Genomic DNA, 19589 nt, shown 5'->3' with positions numbered 1-19589 from the left:
CTTCTAGATTGGAGGATGCATGCATTTAGTGTAGCTTTTAAATTCTCTCAGAAAATAAAATATAAATTCACAATAGAAAAATAGAAAAAAAAAAAATAATAATAAATAATAAAAGAGCAAGAAGAACACATCTGAGCTTCTCATGGCTACAGAGACCACAGCTTGGAAAACACAAAAAAGGCAAGCCATTAAATTTCTCTCTTAAATCACATGTGGAATTTCTTTTCACTCCTCAGTTTCTGCAATTTTGTAGAGAAAAGGTTTTCAGGGATAGGGGAAGGGATGTTCCCCTGAATTCATCCTTTCGAAGATAATTCATCATTATCAAATTCCTGACATGTATCCTAAATGAGTGTACAGAATACAATAAGAGTACATGAAAAGTTTACATTTAAGTTCTGACAAATAAGACCAATTTGGAGGAAAACTGTAGATAAGAAGTCAGTAATAATGTAATCCTTCATGTAACTCCAATGTATTCATGACACATGATAAGTCACAACTTCTGGTGTAAAGGATTAATTCCTGTATCCTTTATTTTATAACTATAATTTTGCATTCCACAAAAATTATTTTTCATGATACCAGATATCTGTGAGATGAATAATTAACCCTCTTCTTTTCTCTTGTCGTCACTTCACTAGTCACATGATTCATGGGCGAATCCTGTCTGGATTCACAGAGTATGGTAACCAAGCACAATTTAATCCACAGCAGAATAACTTTTTTATTGTTTCTTTAAAAATGTAAGGGGGGGGTCACTTAAGGGTCAAAGCTAGATGGTAACTGGAGGAAACCTCCACATTGCCTTTCAAAGAATGTGAGAAGTGACCAGAGCATCTAACCTAAATTCCAATACTCACCTTCTTGTGGTGTATCCAGTAGTGGGTATCAATGAACAAATGAGGATGGGCTGAAATTTAGGACTTATCTGACCAAACTACATTCTTATTGGCTTAAACCAGAATAAAATTACGGTACAAAGTGAGAATTCAAAATTTAGCAAACTGCAAAAAACATTTCATAATCAGTTGAAGAAATTAAGAAATAATGTTGGATTCAATATCCACTTAATTTGAATAAATTAAGAAATAATTTGTTGTGTTTATAAATAATGCACACAATGACAGAAGACAGAGGATAATTCAAGATTTTTTGTTTTTTAATCCAGTCCTGAAAAAGAACTGAACGGTAAAAAAGTTTCTGAATAATTTATTAAAATTTATTGATTCCACAAATATTTAATGAGTTAACTAATTACAGTAATTTTTAGGCTGATGGATCAAAAATAAACGGATTCAACAACAACCTACTAATTACTGTAACTGGTTTTCCCAGTGCACAGTTTTAGTTTCATTGTTCAGAGTTTATTCCTAAACAGTTAAAGCCATGAGCCAATTGTATTATGTCTGTCAAGCACATGTAGTCACCAACCAGTTTATTTGATTTGCATGAGGAAAAAAATCCAGATGTATCCTCCAAAGATATGCTAAATTTCAAGTGAAAAATATTAGAAAAATTTATATTCTTGACAGAAATTAAACCTACATTTTTTTCAATCAAAGAATAGGAATTGCTCTTCTAAATGTGACACAGCCATATAGGTATACAAACAATGCATCACTAATAAGAAAATGTAATTTAGGGCGGGAATTTTTTTTTATTGTATGTATTAAATGCATTATTTATTTTTATTATCTCAGTACCTTTAAGGTAGTTATGTAATTCCATACCTTCAACTACTTTGTTTACGATATCCTGAAGAACAGAAGCTGCCACTAACTGTGGAGACTCGTTTTCATTTTGACACTGAACTCTTCCATTAGAGAGTTCTTCTTCTTCCATGACAGAACTTCGGACAATAAGTTCAGGTTCACTTACACAACTCTAAAAGAGAGATCAAATTACTGATATTATAAAATTTTACTATTCACATCACTACCATTAGACTTTTCATTAGTCTTAAAAAATAAAAATAGCAAATGGAATCTTTACTTTTTTTGTGTAAAGTGAAATAAAAAAAGAAATTTACTAATGCATGTGTTTAAGGCTTAAGCGCTGGAAGAAACTCACGTTAGAGACTTAATGGAGTAAACCAAAAGTGAGAAAGGATTAAATATATTATTTAATTCTTTCAATATTTCATCTCAGTCACCGAGACATTGTCAGAGAGTACAATATGAGACTTGTAATAAACAACACAAAGGCAACACAAAAAAACTCTAGTCTTTTAGACGTACAAGTCTCATATTGTACTTCCTGACATCTCAGTGACCGAGACAGAATATTAGAAGAATTAATATTTTTAATCCTCTCTCTCTGAGCTGTTTCACTCCATTAAGCCTTTAACATGAACATAAATTTACTAATGATTTTTTATTCCATTAAAGGAGTAGGCAGAAGTTTTTCTGCCTCTTTCTTTTAACTTTTCAGAAATAATAAGCAAGTAGCTGGTCTCCACCTTTAGGTATTACTGATAATTGAGTTTGTGATTGCTGTTCATTTTTGAATACAAAACTGTTAGGCAACAGCATGACAGACATTCTTCCATCTCATGATACTAACCCTAATTGATATTACCATCTGAAAAAAATAGTTTGAGTTCTCTGTTCAGTTTTTGAGTTGTACTGTTAAAAAGCTCAGTTTCTACTGGGAGAAAAATCCTACTTGTTTACATAATTCTAATACTAGCTAAAATAATGCCTATAAAATATTCTTCAAGTTGGAATTTGGAATTTAAACTTAAAAACATTCTTTCTTCATCAGAAGAATTATGGTTTAGCATTATGAAACTAGAAATGTTACTACAAAACTATAATTTTTTTTTTTGTAAGATTTCTCAGATACCACTAATTTAATTCACTTTTATTGAAGACGGCAATGTCAATTTCAATGGAAAGTGACTAAATTTATGGATGTTCCATTCAAAAAAGATTATATGCTGAACTACAAAGTAGGAAATTATGACCAACTAAGGAGTATGCTAGTTCTGTCCAATGGTATTGGTTGGTGGATGAGAAAGATGTTGGCAATGTATGGGAATCATCTGAAAAATACTTAAATGGTGCAATATCAGATAATTGAGAGTCTTTATTTGAGTTGTAAGTCAGCAGTTAGTATTGAAGGAAGTACAGGAAGGTGGTTTAATGTTAAATCTGGTGTCAGACAAGGATGTACATTATTCCCCACTCTTATTCATTATCTATATGGATCACATTATGAAGGAAAGTGGTATTAAACCTGATATCAAAATTGAAGATGTCAATCTCAGCTCTTTGCTTTATGTGAATGATGTTATACTTCTAAATAAATCCACTACAAGTCTGCAAGATTCCCTGACTAAAGTGAATAACTGTTGTAATAGATATGGTATGAGGGTCAGCATTAAAAAGACAAAGACAATGAAAATAGGCAGAAACATTGAAAATATCAACTGCATTGTGAGTGGAGAACCTATAGAACAAGTAAAACATTTCAGCTACTTAGGCACAATAAATTTATATGGAATAAGATAAAAATTAGCCAAAACACTAAATTAGCTGTATACAAGATATTCAAGTTACAGTATTGACCATAGACTAGAGACAGCAGATATGAGAGCCTTGAGAAAGATTATGGGCATGAACAGATGGCATCAATGGCAATATTAAAAACAAGGATATTAGGAAAGAACTTGACATTGTCAACATCCAGGAATGCATTAGCAGACTAATCTCAGGCAGTATGGTCACTTAAATAGAATGGGAGAGAAAAGATTAGCAAAACAAGTGATCTCTGCCAGGTTGGTAGGGAAAAAACCCAGAGGAAGACCAAGATATAAGTGGATTAATACAGTAAAAAGTGCCTTAGAAGATAGAAATATAAGATCTGATAATGTTGAAGTCTTGATAGGTAACAGACTGATTTGGAGGAAAATTGTAGATAGGAAGTTAGTAATGATGTAATTTTTCATGTAGTACTATCATATCCTCTACACATCTTGAGGGTATATCAGGAATTTGATGATGATATCAGAATGTGTCCCTAGAGTTCAAAGAATAAATAAGATAGTAGTGAAATAGATGTGCAATCTTATTATACATGAGACTCTTAACAAAAGATAATGTTGAAGGAATGTTGTGTGCATAAGGATAATATTAGTTATAAAAATTATAAGGAGCATGCCAGAAGAGATACTACTATTGTACAGAAAGCTATGTCTGAGTATGAAAACAAGCAAACAAACTGCAAGCTTAAGACAACCCAAAAGAATTGTATCATTATACTGCAAGCAGAAGAAAGAATATATATAAAAGAATAACTTTACTGAATGCATATGGTATGCAGGTGACAGATGCAGAAGAAATTGTTCAACTAAGGAGTGCCCATTTTGCTAAAAGCTATCAACTTGGTGTACACAGCACTGAAACTAAGGTGTATGAGGAGGAAGTAATAGAGCTGTTGCACAAAGTGAATAAGAATTTAGCAGTAGGGGCTGATAGGATACCAGCTCAGATGGTGAAAGTGTTCAGTGACTGTTACTTTGACCAAGAAATATAATTTGCATCTCAGAACAGGAAAGATTCCACAGAAATGGAAAAAATATATGATAATCCCATTGCAGAAAGGTTGTACAAAGACTAATGTGTCTAACTATTAACCTACCAGTATCTCTCTAGTGATGAAGATTTTGGAAAATTTGGTAAGAGCTCAAATAGAGAAATGGGTTGACAGAGAATCTATACTTTGCAGAGGCTTTGGATGGGATAAAGCAAAGAAGACTATTGCATAAGTTTTGACCTATTGTTATTCAATCTTTACATTAATGACACTGGGAAAAATCTGACATTATCAGCAAATGGCTGTATAACATACAGCCATTTGCTGATAATACAAAGATAGGCAGGTTAATCAGGAATGCAACTGAAGATGCAGTACTTACAGAATGATTTAAATAGACTAGAATTGTAGGCATATGAAGAAAACAGCTGTCGGTTTAATGCTGGTAAATGTAATGAGATATCCAGTTCCATATTATATTGGTGAGATTATGCTGGAAGAAACTGATCAGACTAGGGATCTTGGAATTTTAGTAGACAGGAAGTTAGTTCAAAGGCCATATAGCAGAGATTTGAACTTAACTCAGATGATAAATGCAATGCTGAAACAAACTTTCACATAAGGAAGTCATATTGCCTATTTACAAGATTATAACATGACTTCACTTAGACTATCATACGCAGATCTAGTCTCCTGGTTTCTGTGGCAATGCTGATACATGGAGAGAAGACAAAGAAGAGTGTGAAAGATGATACACTGATTGTGGAATACATATTATGAAGACAGATTGATGATTTGTGGACTGCAGACACTAACAAACAGGAAAAGAGGGATGATATGATTGGGACTTACAAACTTCTGAAAGCATCATACAGGATACCTGTAGATGGAATTTTCAATTTTTTTTGGAGGATGAGGTAAAGAACAAGGAAGCATTCATGGAAGTTGAGAATGAATATCATCAAGATGAAGGCAAGAGCCAGATTTTTTTCTTTCAAAGTGGTGTGTGAATGGAAATGATTGCCTTTAGGGATGAGGGTGGTGAGTGTGAACGAATTCAGGAAAAGGTATGATGTGTGGCTTCCCTCAATAAGTCCCTGACTCCATTATGATTTCTATTAATAATAATAATAATGTGCTACATGAATGCTAACAATGAACAATTTATCACAAATTAACAATTTAAATACACACTACTATCCACTCTGCTATTCCAAGTTTTACTAACAGTTCAGCAATTCATTTTAGGCACTTTCTACTGATGGCCAGAATGTCAATAGTAAATTAACACAAAAAACCTGATGATTTCTTTTTATCGTTGTTTTCACTGTTTTATTTTTATTCCACTCGTCTGAGGAAAACAGTACACCAATTCATCCTAAATTTTTAGAAATCAGCAAGCTTTAATTTTTTGCCTTTTACCACAATCACAGAATGCTTTCAATGGAATGTTAAGACAAAGTTATTATGATAATTCTATTTTTTCGACCACCAACTTTAATTCAATAATAAAATTAGACTGGGATATATTGGCCCAAGAATTTAATAACACATTTAGCTGACTAGTTTTGCCAACTTAACTATTGGCGAAACTAGTGGGCATAATAAATCGTCAGCATACTAAAGAAAGGCTTTAATTTCGCAATTACTCCAGATTTTATTCCGAAAGTGGATATTATATGCAACATAGAGAAAGCACTTTCTTCTTTAGTTGAACCGATAGCTAATGATCTGAGATTAAAAAGCGCTATTATCCTCTCATCCTCGAGGCCACCTAACAAAAATATCACACCTCTAGAAAAAAAAGAGCTCTCCAATTTAAGAAAAATAAACGAATTATCATCTGAAAGGCAGACAAAGGAAACTCAACAGTCATCTTAAACACCAAAGATTACATGACAAAGATCATGGAGTTACTCTTGGACACATCCACTTACAGTGTATTTAGATTTGGATGAAAATAAGTTATATGCCATATTTAGAGGAAGACTTTTGTATAACTAGACATATCATGAACATACTCCAGTAGGAGGTTAAAAACAAGGTACGCAAATTTGAATAGCTTAAATGTAAGAAAGCTAGACTTCTAAACCAACTTACGTTCTTAAAGAAATGAAGAAACCACAACATCATTCCCAAGTTCCTAGTTATGAAAGAACAGTTCCCCTCAAGAAGGAAAAAACAGAATCTTCAAATGAAGATGAGAGGATAATGGCCCTTTTTAATCAAGTATGCAAACAATTAAGTTTGCATACTCGATTAAAAAGTATGTTTGCATACTTGATTCAAGTATGCAAACAATTAAGTTTGCACCTGAAACAAAGTTCAAGTCTAAAGATGGTACAACACCAGGGCAACTCATTGTAAACTTGGGATTAGGAGTAAAAATAACCAAGCTTATAAAATTACTTGGTTATCCTAATATACAATATCCCCAAGTTAAAAAATTTATTACATATATATCTCCTCCAGAGATTCTTATTAAAAATAAAAACACCTTGTTGCAACTTCTATAGGTAATGTTGATAAGGCTCTGTATTACTAAAACCTTGGTATTTAGGGTCTAGCTACTCACTGAGGAGACCTCAAAAAAGGTTGAAACTGGTCTAGGTAGTGACCCCACCCATAATGTATTGCAGTATACATCTTTTAGTGAGATGTGCTTTACATTATGAGAAAATACTAAGAATAGTGATCAGAGCTTTACCCACCTTTATAATGAGTTGCCCTGGTGTTGTACCATCTTTAGACTTGAACTTTGTTTCAGGTGCAAACTTAATTGTTTGCATACTTGGGATTAGGAGTAAAAATAACCAAGCTTATAAAATTACTTGGTTATCCTAATATATATATATATATATGTTAATGTGGATCAAAATGTATAAATAGTCCTTTTTTGATTTGATTAAATGGTTTGTGAACAATACATTGGACTCATTCTGTCAATGCATTATCCCGAAAAATTGCGAATCTGCATAAGATTAAGTTTAAGCGATCAATAATCGAGTCACAATTAATTAACAGTAAAGAATAACATAAGCAGGAAATACAAACAACATCTGCTTTGTCTTTGAGTTTAAAATCTTATAATCTTGCACTGGTGCAGTCGAAAAACAATTTGAGAACATAAGATAGAGTAGAAATAGACAATTTGGCAATAGACCATTCATGAAGTTTTAAGCAGAGAACAAAAAAGATGAAGCAGAGTTTTGAAGTAAAGAAAGAACAGAAAAAATTATAACACAACAGTCTTATGTTCTTAATTCTAACTAGTAATATATATGTAATTGTGTTTGTGCACACTCGCATGCCCAATTTTCCAAAGTTTGCAGAGTTCAAAACTAGTTTCTTCTTAAAAAAAAAGGAGAGAGAGAGAGACCTATTTATCAAATGTCAAAGACTGATTATCTTGACAATTATTTTAAAAAAACAGGCTTGAAGAAAGTTCCACTAGTCAATGTTGGCATTGCACTACATGTACTCTCATAAACCTCTGTAGCCTATTTTAGAAACTTTCTTTTCGGTAAGTTCCTATATGTTTAGTTATGAAATAAGGACAGATTCATAATATCCACTATTTCTATCAACAACAAAAGATTTTTAATAAAGCATGCCAAGATGTTGTACAAAATATAACATGCTACACTTGTTTAATCAATAAGCTTAGTCCTATTGAATCTCAGTGCTGAAGTACTGTCAGAAGTACTGTTTCCTCAAGACATCAGGAAATGGTCAAGGACAAATCAGCATCCTATGTACATACCTGGAAAGTAGCTTCGAATCCTGATATTATCCATAAATGATTAAAGGGAAGTGAATGCAGCTGCAGACTCAGCAACAAGCATAAAATACAAATAGGATGAGAGGATGATACTGAATGGATGTCAACAGATGATCATCAGGGTAAATGTAGATGCAGAATAAATAGCAAGCAAGGCATAACAAAGTTGATAGTAAACTCTCCTGGCATAAACACATCACAATCATTGCATCCTCAGCTTCAAAAAAACTAGGGCTTCTCTTTTGATCAAGATGTTACTTCACCCACGAACAGTTGTTAACATTATACAAATCAAAAATCTAATCAGCTATTGAATAATGCGCTCACATATGGGGTGGGGACCCCTAAAAGCTCCCTCAAAATGCTTGACTCAATACAGAGGAGAGCAGTTAGACTTATTAATGATCCATCTCTTACCAACTCACCACCCCCACTTTCGCACAGACGTTTGGTTTCTGCAATATGTATATTCTACAAATATTTCCATGGGAAATGCTCATCTGAAATAACATTAATAATTCCCCCACTTAGCACTAAGCTCGTTGGAACAAGTGCAGCTACTGCTCATCTCTTCGCAGTGCACCTTGAAACAAACAGAACAAGTTTCTTTTCCTCTTCCTTCATCCCTGCAACTGCTGTATCGTGGAACAGACTTACCCCTGTTGTATTTCCCAAGGAATACGATATACAGTCTTTCAAATCAAATGTAAATAAGTTCCTCCTTTCCCAACCCACTACCATATACGGTACTAATACCATAGGTTGATCAACTAACCTCTCGTGTATGGGCTCAACAAAGTAATAGAAATATAAGGAACAAATTTTATGCAGCAGATGAAGTTCAAAGTTTGACTATCTAAGGAAATTTAATCATGTTATTGTAGGGTATGAATATGAGCCAATTAAATCCTTGAACTTTGAAGCTAAAAATTTTTACTGAGGCTGGGCTGGTTAATTTACTGATAATGTTAGGACTTCAGGTTAATTGTCCTTCCAAGAAGTAGGCATATAGAACAAGTCAAAATTTTAGAACTATGCCAGCCTGGTTGGCCGAGTGGTTAGCATATCCGCTCTCCAGTCAAAAGGCTGCAGGTTCGAATCCTGCTGTGGGCATGGATGTTTGTGATTGTCCGTGAAAATACTAATGGTGGTGGTCAGTAGATGGCATTGGTATAGATGGTGCGGTTCGCTGTAGCTGGTGGATTGAGTGGTGGAGACGGAGAGCTGTAGAGTAGGTGCCCTCCTTCAATGAGTCTTTGGAGTCCCTGGAGGAGTCACATAATAATAATTATTATGATTCTATACAGTTTTTCATCCAGAAAACTGAAATGAATCATTAAACACCTACCAAAATTTTCATATGAAAAATTAAGATATTTTGGAATAAACAAACTAAAAGTTTACAATCCTATATTTGGTTGGTAGTGGAGAGAAATCCAATTCAGATTAGATACATTCAATTATTAGAATTCGAATTAAATAAATTTATTGGTATTTGCAATGCAAGTCAGTGACACAATAGAGGGATGAACAGTAAGGCAGGTATTCATTATTTCCAATGTTGTTTGTAATCTATATTTCAGAAAGTATATATTATAAATTTTCTGAATGTGGCATGCTCACTATCAGTTTTTATATCTTCCTGCTTAAACTATAAGCCAACTATTCTGACTTCAGAATTTTAGTTTCTATTAGCTTTTACTACTACTCTAAGTATTAAAATATTTTCGTGAAAACATGCCTCCTGAATATCACTGATAGCCTCATGCTGAATTTTGTGGCAATGTGCACCTTTAGGGTTTAATAAGTAATTTATTAAATATTTACACTCAATAACATTTCTGTGCCTAAGACATTGAAATGTAATTGAGTGTAAATATTTAACTCTAACTCTGAAATAATTCTGGCTACAACATATGATGTAGGTATTCCAGGAAAAAGGATCCTCAAAGAAAGGATATTTTCAGTGTTTGGGTTTTAGTTATGGTACATAGTTGGATTAGTGGAGGTCAAGGGGAAGAAAAAGAGAAAAGCAATAATGCCAAACCCAGTGCCTATTTCTCCCCACAGATCTCATTACTTACTACCATAACCAAACACAGTTTGAAGAATATATACTATTCCTGGCTCTCAGAGAAGTCTTTCACACTCTTTTTCTTTCCTTACCAGGACAGCCAGGTTACCATAGTCCTCCAATGAAAGCAAACCAGGCAATTCTAAGTATACATAATAATCAAACAGTTCTGCAGAACTATAAGATCTGATAATTACCATGTCTGTGAAAGAGTTTTTTCATTCTTCAAAAGGAAGAAGAAAGCATCCCAACATTCAAGGGGCTTTGGATCAGAGGGACCCCCCCCTCCTCCAATTTATTAATAATCTCTCTACAGTGTTCCAGTAAACACACTGCAGAAATCTAGTCCTTGTCCGACAAAAGGTATTGCATCATCATCATCAAGCATACTACTACTGTCAAATTAATGCTGCAATTCCACAGAACACTAGGCATGCAACACATGAACTCCACAACCCAAGACTCACATGCATTCCACTTGTTTAAGAGTATATAACAGTGCATGATACGAGGGCTGTTCAATAAGTAATAAGACTAATTTTACTGTCGCGAAACCACTCATCACAATTTTAATTTCTGTGGAATAAAGAAATGTTGCTGTCTGTATTAACAAAAGAGGTTGATAGATGGCGTATACGGGGTGATGTGCCAGAGTTCACGTGACTAAACGCAAGCCTGTTTCGGCTCGCCTACGAGCGCGACCAGTCATCGAAATGGAAGCGTCCTCAGAACAGCGTTATGCGATTAAATCTTGTGTGCGTTTGCAAAAATCGGCATCGGACACTTTTAACATGATAAGCGAAGCTTTCCACGATGAAGCAATGTCGAGGGCAAGTGTTTTTTGCTGGCATAAAACTTTTAAGGAAGGCAAAATGTGGAAGATCTTGAACGTGAGGGAAGACCTTCAACATCCATCAGAGAGACAATAATCAACACAGCAGCGATTATCATCAAGGAAGATCGCAGAATTACAGTACGCCAGCTGCATGTTGTCCTGAATATTTCTGTGGGAAGTGTTCACTCAATCATGGCTGAACATTTGGGACTGAAATGTGTTTGCGCCTGATGGGTTCCCAAACTCTTGACACCATCAATGAGTGCATCCTTGAGTGGATGTGTGCACAGAATGGAAAGAAAGACTGGAACAAGAAGGCGACAACTTCTTAAAACGCATCATTACAGCAGATGAAGCTTGGTTGTATCACTATGACCCTACAATGAAACAACAAAGCAGTGAATGGAAGCATCCATCTTCGCCTACCCCCAAGAAAGCAAAAACTGTAGAATCGGCTGGTAAAGTTATGACCATAATGTTTTTTGACTACGAAGGCATTGTTTACCAACACGCTATAGAACCCAGGAATACTGTAAACGGCTCATACTATGCGGATGTTTTACGGACAATGGTACAGCACATCAAAAGGAAGTGTCCATTGCTGAAGAATGGCTTCTTATTGCAAAACGATAATGCAAGGCCACATATTACTGGTTGTGTAGTGGATGTTTTGAGAAGAAGAACACATAGATATCCTACCACACCCTCCAACAAACCAACAAGAATAAAACTGATTTTGTGCATCAATTTATTACTATGGATGAGACTTGGATTCACAATTACACACCAGAATCCAAACAGTAGTCAAAACAGTGGACAGAAGCCGTTTGTTCAGCACCAAAGAAGACAAAATTGGTTCCATCAGCAGGGAAGGTCATGGCATTAGTGTTTTGGGATGCTAAAGGCATCTTGTTTATTAATTATCTTGAAAAGGATAAAACAATAACCGGGAATATTATTCTGATCTTTTAACCAGATTAGATGAAAAAATTTGTGAGAAAAGACCCGGTTTGCAGAAGAAAAAAAATCACCTTTCATTATGCCCACAACAGTGTTTTGGCAATGGGAAAATTAAGGGATCTGCACTATGAATTGTTGGAACATCCACCGTATTCCCCAGATTTTGCTCCCTGCGACTTCTATCTCTTCCCAAAACTAAAACTCTTCCTCACTGGTCAGCATTTTTCTTTGAATCAAAAGGTGATTGCAGCTGTAGAGAGCTATTTTGCAGATCTTACTGAGAATCACTACAGGGATAGGATAATGGTGCTGGAGCATCGCTGGAATGAATGTATTAGTCTTAAGGGAGATTAGGTTAAAAAATAAAAATAATTTTGAAATTATAAATTCGTTTTTTCATTGTTAGGCCGAGAATATTTCAGACCGCCCTCGTATAATCAGATACCTGAGGATGACACTAACATATGTGCAAAATGTTGAATGCACATCTAATTTTTCTGTGATTAGGATAGAGATAAGATGATTTCCGATATAAAGATCACATGAAGAGTAGTATTGTAAAAAACTATTTAAGAGTTTTAAGATAATCAGTTTTTTTATAGTTAGTAACCTCTGTGTGGTCTTTATTTAATACATATGCCAGATGTACATATCTAAGAAATTTGTTATTTAGTATCAAAATAAAGGTGTTATAAATTGCTATAAACTTCAACACTGAAATGATCAATGAATGAACAGCCAGTCACAAATAATAACTGTTCGTTCATTGGTTATGGTCATCTTGTATAACCATGACTTTGTTTAGCTAATTTTCCACATTTCCTTTATATATTTTGAATGTATAATCTGCATGTATATATTGAACGCTTCTTTAAATGGCTATAGGAATTTCAAAGTATTCCTATTTTTCTATCTTTACAGATAATTTCTCCATGTGTGCCTTTTGCAGTCAGTCTGTAAATGTAACCCCCATCCCTCAGAACATTTTTTTATTTGATCTCCATAGTTTAATTTATTCTTTAAATTTACCTTCTTACCAATAGTATTCGAACATTCGAATTTGCAGATCATATCTGAAAGAAACTCATCAGTAGGCCCCTACTTTTATGATCTAATTGGTTTCTCAAAGAATCCTAATTTCTCATAGACTCAGTGTCATGAATAGGGGTTACATTTCTGGAAATACAGTTTGAACTCTATAGTATAAACTTTTCATATATTCTTTAGGATGGTGCTATCAGAGAAAGAGTCAAGTAAGACCAAGTTCTTGATTTCATTTTGAATTTTTGAAGACTAAGAATTTCAGACTAATCTTCAAATGTTATGAATTTCTGCTTCTTTAAAGATTTTGTATTCTCAAATTCACTTTTCATCTTTACTATATACATACTTTTCCTCTTTACTATATACGTAAATATATACTGCACTGTACATCATTTTAAACTAAACAGACAATAAATGAAAGGTGAGTTAAAGTATAATATGCTTTAGCTATAGGCTTCTTCTCTGCACCTATGAAATGATCTAAGCAGAGTAACTTTTTTTTTTTTTAATGAAATATATATGCAATATTTTGTGACTCAAAACTCAATAAAAAATGCAATATTTTGCAACACAAAACTCAATCACTAGATAAAAAATAAACCATGCTGATTCAGTTATTATATATCACTCGTGCTAATTAAAATGTTTTATTCTTGGGTTTTGCACTATGATCTCAGTCAGCAACCTTGGGTAGATGCATATGCAGCCAAATTGCCTGCTTCTTTGGTTCAGTATTTTGTACATTCATAATAGAAAATATTTGCCAGTTGGCCATAAAAGCGAGAGGTCATAAAGTGAAAGATCAAAGCATGGGGTCTACTGTGTTTTTTTTTTATCAAAGTATACTCATTTTTTATTCTCTCAGAATCATATAACAGCCTATTTCAAATCTCCTATACACTTCTGTTTTCTGGTCCAGTCTGAATATATCATTAAATCTGGCAATTACATTATGATTTTTCACCGCCCTTCTTTCAAACATTATCTGAAACATATTATTTGTTATATTTCATTTCCTGCTGTTTAGGTCTCCCACAAGAACAGGTTTTACCATCTTCTTCAAGACATTATAACAAATATAACTCGAAGAATTCTCTATTTCTTCATTACCAATTTCATTACATGCCTTCATATTTATACCATAAGGTTATGTGATATGTTACTATTTATATTAATAGTAAACTCTGTACAACTATGTAAAAAAAGTTCTTAGTTATCCTGAAGGAATACATATTACCATACCTCACTAACACTACTATTACAAAATACAAATGCTTACATCTGACTGAGAATCAGATCGAAATGCCTTTCCATCTCCACATTCTTTATCTCCGATTTCATCTTTTAGCTTGGATTCTGCAGCCTACAAAATAAATAAATATAAATAATAATAAATTAAAATAAGTAACAATCATTAAGAATAAATGTTATTGCTTATTTTTGGGGAATTCTTCTATGTAATTACATATAAATCTTTTTTCCTGGAAAGTATGAGATAAAATTTCAAATGTACAAAATACCACAATCTTGGTTATTAACTTTTTATTTATCATTTTATTTATTTAATCATTTTTATTTATTTAGAATATGGAATTGAGGTCACTTCTCCAATGATGAATATTTGCTTCGCTGTTATCAAACTTATTGCTTGCAAATCTGTTTTCCATGCATATATCTTTTTAAAGACATTTTAAAGGACAACTGGGTATCCAAATTTTAGTTAAACTATGAAACTCACCAAAGTTACTTCAGACAATAGGATTAATAGATATGAACAAGTGCTCACATGCACTGACTCCTGTGTATGCTTCTCGTTCTTGCTTGATGATTTCTCCTAGCCTCCCATACTGACAATTTAACTTTTTTTTTTACTTTCGACAGAAACCATAAGGTGCAACTGTAAGACAACTGAATTTCCGAGTGTTAAAATACAAAAAATTATGCATCTTAGAATTGAAGAAATAGTGTTTCAATACTGTTATGAAAACTGGTTAGTGCCTCAACTCGAAAACAAATATCTTCAGTAACAGGACCCATTCCTCTTACTGAAGATATTTGTACTGAAAATATTTGTAGCATATGAATGGGTTGGATACCCATTGGACAAGAAGTATCATTGTGACGTTTTCCATGACAGCTGGAGTGGACATGCTTAGCTTCACTTTCTGCACTTCTAGGAAGGGGCCCAATGCAAAATAATTTGAATGCTTTTATTAAAATTATCCCTGGATTGCAAATAAATGTTACAAAGTGACATGGAGATGCATAATTCTATACAAAAAATTCACAACGGACTTGATTTCTAGTACACTTCATATTTCATCTATTTTGTTGCAATTGGTACATCAAATTTGATATATTCAAAATCAGATCAATTAATAAAGAGAAACTTACAGCTTGAGCTTCCATCCTGCTAAAGATGACATTTAACATTTGTGTGAGTGTAGCCTTTGCTGTCGTCTGATTAATAAGATTTCTGCTGGCTAAATAAATATTGTAGCACGTTCTAACAGCTTGTAAGACACTTCCTTCGTGTACCTCACATGACTGTGAGGTCACTACCGTCAATAATGCCTACAATTAAAATAGTAAGAATTTTTAGTATTAATGGAATGGAAAAACAAATATGATTAATAATGATACAAGGATCATTTTCAAAGCTCTGCACACTATACTTCTGTTGTTAAACCAAAGACTTATTAACAAAATATTATCTCCATTCTGTGTTATCAGCGCAGCCCAATGTTTAGGTGCTGTATGATTTTTGTTAATGTGTTTGATAATTTGTCAAAAACCTGGCTTGCCAAGCAGATGGCATACCCAGTTTCTAGTCAACAGGCTGCAACTTCAAATTCCCCACATGGAAAGCCTGCTCTGGAAAAGCTTATTGATTATTGCTTGTATTGCTTATTGAGTTAATAAGGTTTTTCTTAAAAAAAGTTCAGTAAAAATATTGTCAATGCCAGCCTGGTTGGCCGAGTGGGTAGCGAATCTGCTCTCCAGCCAAAAGGCTGCGAGTTCAAATCCTGCTGTGGTGTTGGATATTTGTGATTGTCTGTGGAAATGCTAGTGGTGGTGGGTGGTAGTTAATGATACAAGATGGCATTGGTGTAGTTGTAGTTGGTGAGAGTTGTAGAGTAGGTGCCTTCCCTTGATGAATATTTGGACTCCCTGGAGGTGTCATGTAATAATAAGGAAGTGCTTCCCATCATGGAGTGCTTCTTCCATCTTAGGAAAACAGATCAAAGTCTGGTGGGCTCATATCAGGAGACTGTATGGTGCATGTGAGGAACAGGATGGAGAGACATGCCATCCATACTTTTCCATTAGATTAGATATGTAAAAAAAAAAAAAAAAACATGTAGCCTTTCACTATTGTGCAACAAACACTGGTCGGTGCATGATATCTGACCTAAATCACACCTCCGCTTTTATTTTGTAGAATGAAAACACCAAAAATAGAAAACGGCACGTTTTTACTCGTAGTATGGCTTACAAATGATGTGAAGATGGAAAAACTATTGCATCAACTCAATGGCCAAGCATACATAGTGTGCAGAACTTTGGAAATAGCCCTCATATTATTAATTACATCTTCTATTCAATTAAGCAATGAAAATAGAAAAAAATAAAAGGAAAGAGAAAATTATCATGAAAATATTCTTATAGATCATATCAATAATTAAAGGAACATAGATGCAGATATGATGCCTGCTACAAGCAGACAGAATGCATTTTGATGTATTAATAAATTGTATGGAGTAAATAAATTAAATGAAATATCATCTTCATTTATATACAGAGATCCTATGGTCCAGAACAGCAGATTAACTTAGCAATCTGTAAACATAATCTTGGTAAGGGTGCAGTTAATGCTATCTTGAGTCTGCAATGTAACTGTTAACAGAGGTACTCAATACTTAATATGCAATTTTACTTAATCTACTTGCCATTAACAATATATACATAACTTTTTTTTACTATATAAAAATGTGAAAATCACAAATTTATAGAAAAATCATAATTCCAAGCATGTCTAATTTTAAAAAGTAGGTAACATAAGGTTCTTATATAGCAATCCCAGCTTTTCAATAATAGACTGGTAATGATACCTGGGATTGCTGGTAAACTGAAATCTGCAGCCAATAACCTTGTGGTGTTGAATTAAGATAACAGATCAATCTCAAAATTAGACATCAATGTAACAGTTAAAGAAACTTGTGCTCCTAATATTAGTTTATGTATTTACTTAACATGAGACTTGAAAGGCTAGATGAGGAAGAAGATAAGTTTCCTGCATCAAACACAGTAAATGATTATCTGCTTGTGTAGCTCAGTGGATGTGGCGTTTGCACACCACGGCGCTTGGCCGCACGAAGGAAGACTTGGTTTCGATTCTAGTTGGCGACTAGAGGAAATTTTTCTAAGCCTTTTTTCGACCGGTTCCCGAGTTAGTCGATCTCTGGCACGGGCAAGCGGTTTTTCCTCCCGGAAACTCGGGTTTTTAGTCCCGTAAACTCAAGAAATCGACCGTAGAACCCACATTATTTCAGACATTAAATATATTGTGTTAGGGTTAGGGACTACGAGATGGCGGCACATTTGAGCCATCTCTCTTCACTGTGTACTGCTTAACTAGTGATAGCCTTGGGCCATCTATCTCTGATTGGTACCAGTGGAGATTGAACTGCCCACTCAGTCTCCAAAAGTTAGATAGGGCTAAATGGCCTTGCCTACTCCCGTATACGGGAATAAAAAGGCGTTAGCTGATTTTTTATTTTTTTATTTTTATTTTTTTTAAGAAATAAGATGTGAACTTGCTATAATTGGCTAGTCCTAAAAGGAGAAAAGGAAGCAGGGACAAAAACTTGGAGTTTGGTATATTCTCTTCCTCCCTCCCAGAGCCACAATCAACTTTCAATACAGCACACATTGTAACAAATGCTGTTCCTTATAAGAAACTACCAAAAATCACAACCAAGATTCTAATTTACTATAGCAAACTATTCCTGTAGCACTAATGAGTTTGCTATAGAGAGTTGTCTGAATTTAGCACTGACAGGTGACTGGAGTCCATTCTTATTTTATAACTGCTTTAGAATCTTTTGTTACAATTTCATTTCTACCCAGCATCAAACTTTACTTAGAACTCTTCCCAAAACAAAAATGGAGATAGAGCAAATTTATCAGGTTCTAACGTTAACAAACTCATCACTGGAATTTGATATCATTGGAATCAAAAGCACAATATTCAACAGTGGCAGAACATATTCAAAATCACAACAGGTTGTAAATTTGAATCCCACCATGGGCATGGATGTTTGTAAAAGCCTACTCCAGGTGAGCATGATAGTTCTTTATGGGGGAGGTTGATGTCAGAATTGATATTAAAGCACAAAATATTGGATGAAATCAAAAATTTTGTGCTTTAACATCAATCCTGCATACAAGATAATGACAGAATCTATGGCACATTAATGTCATGTGTATGATGTAGGCAAAGCTGGAAAAGAAGGCCCCTACTGACATTTATCCTGAAGTTTTAGATGGAAAATCCTTCATGAGGAAGGCTGTTTCAGAAAACATAAACAGATGGAATAAAAAAAGGAAGAGAAGCAGGTGCAGTGAGATTACAATTGGACTAAAAAGATGATGGGCAACTATTGCCCAGCTGTTAACAGGTCCAATGGAAAGTATGATGGATGCCATTTATCCTGAAGTTTTAGATGGAAAACCCTTCATGAGGAAGGCTGTTTCAGAAAACATAAACAGATGGAATAAAAAAAGGAAGAGAAGCAGGTGCGGTGAGATTACAATTGGACTAAAAAGATGATGGGCAACTATTGCCCAGCTGTTAACAGGTCCAGTGGAAAGTATGATGGATGCCACTTTGGCAGAGCAGTATCCTGGGAAGTACTTACAGAAACAGAGACCATCTATGAGATGGAAGTAAGTGAAAAAGGGATCATAAATAAACCAAATAGACCAAAACCAAATCATAAATAAACTCAATCAATATCAAGAATATTTTGGAAAGTTTTGGTTGCACAGCTCCAAACATGTGAATCATTACAAGGTTAAGCAGATCTGGAATTTGTACAGAGTACAGAAATCTTGAGAAAAAGGATGAAACTACTGATGAAAAGGATGGAAGTAAATATTAGTTCAAGAAGATCTGATTCTATCTGGTAATTTGTGTATTATTGAAGGTAAAAGAAGATGAATTTAGATTTTTTTTTTTTTTGTAAGACACAACATAAGACTGAGTTTGGGTAACATTCAGCTCTGGATGTACATATACTGTTAGAATTATAGAATGAACAAGAGGTGTATTACCATATCAATGAAACTATGGA

The 19589-nt window shown here is 34.1% G+C and overlaps 1 protein-coding gene across 2 annotated transcripts in view; it reads right to left on the bottom strand.

Annotated features, from left to right (window-relative positions):
* The window catches only part of Sec71 (ADP ribosylation factor guanine nucleotide exchange factor Sec71), a 581865-nt gene that overhangs the window by 492609 nt on the left and 69667 nt on the right, over positions 1 to 19589 (bottom strand). For both annotated transcript variants that reach the window (XM_090410617.1, XM_090410618.1), the window contains exons 5-7: positions 15628 to 15807; positions 14513 to 14596; positions 1734 to 1887 (exon numbers count right to left, since the gene is read on the bottom strand). In XM_090410617.1, the coding sequence (XP_090266743.1) occupies positions 1734 to 1887; positions 14513 to 14596; positions 15628 to 15807 (418 nt within the window). The remainder of the gene's footprint in view (positions 1 to 1733; positions 1888 to 14512; positions 14597 to 15627; positions 15808 to 19589) is intronic.

Source organism: Typopeltis vanoorti, chromosome 20 (genome assembly GCF_054136105.1).
Source record: "Typopeltis vanoorti isolate ZY-2024b chromosome 20, IOZ_Tvanoo_1.0, whole genome shotgun sequence".
NCBI lineage: Eukaryota > Metazoa > Arthropoda > Arachnida > Uropygi > Thelyphonidae > Typopeltis > Typopeltis vanoorti.
This window is presented reverse-complemented; position numbering and strand designations above follow the sequence as displayed.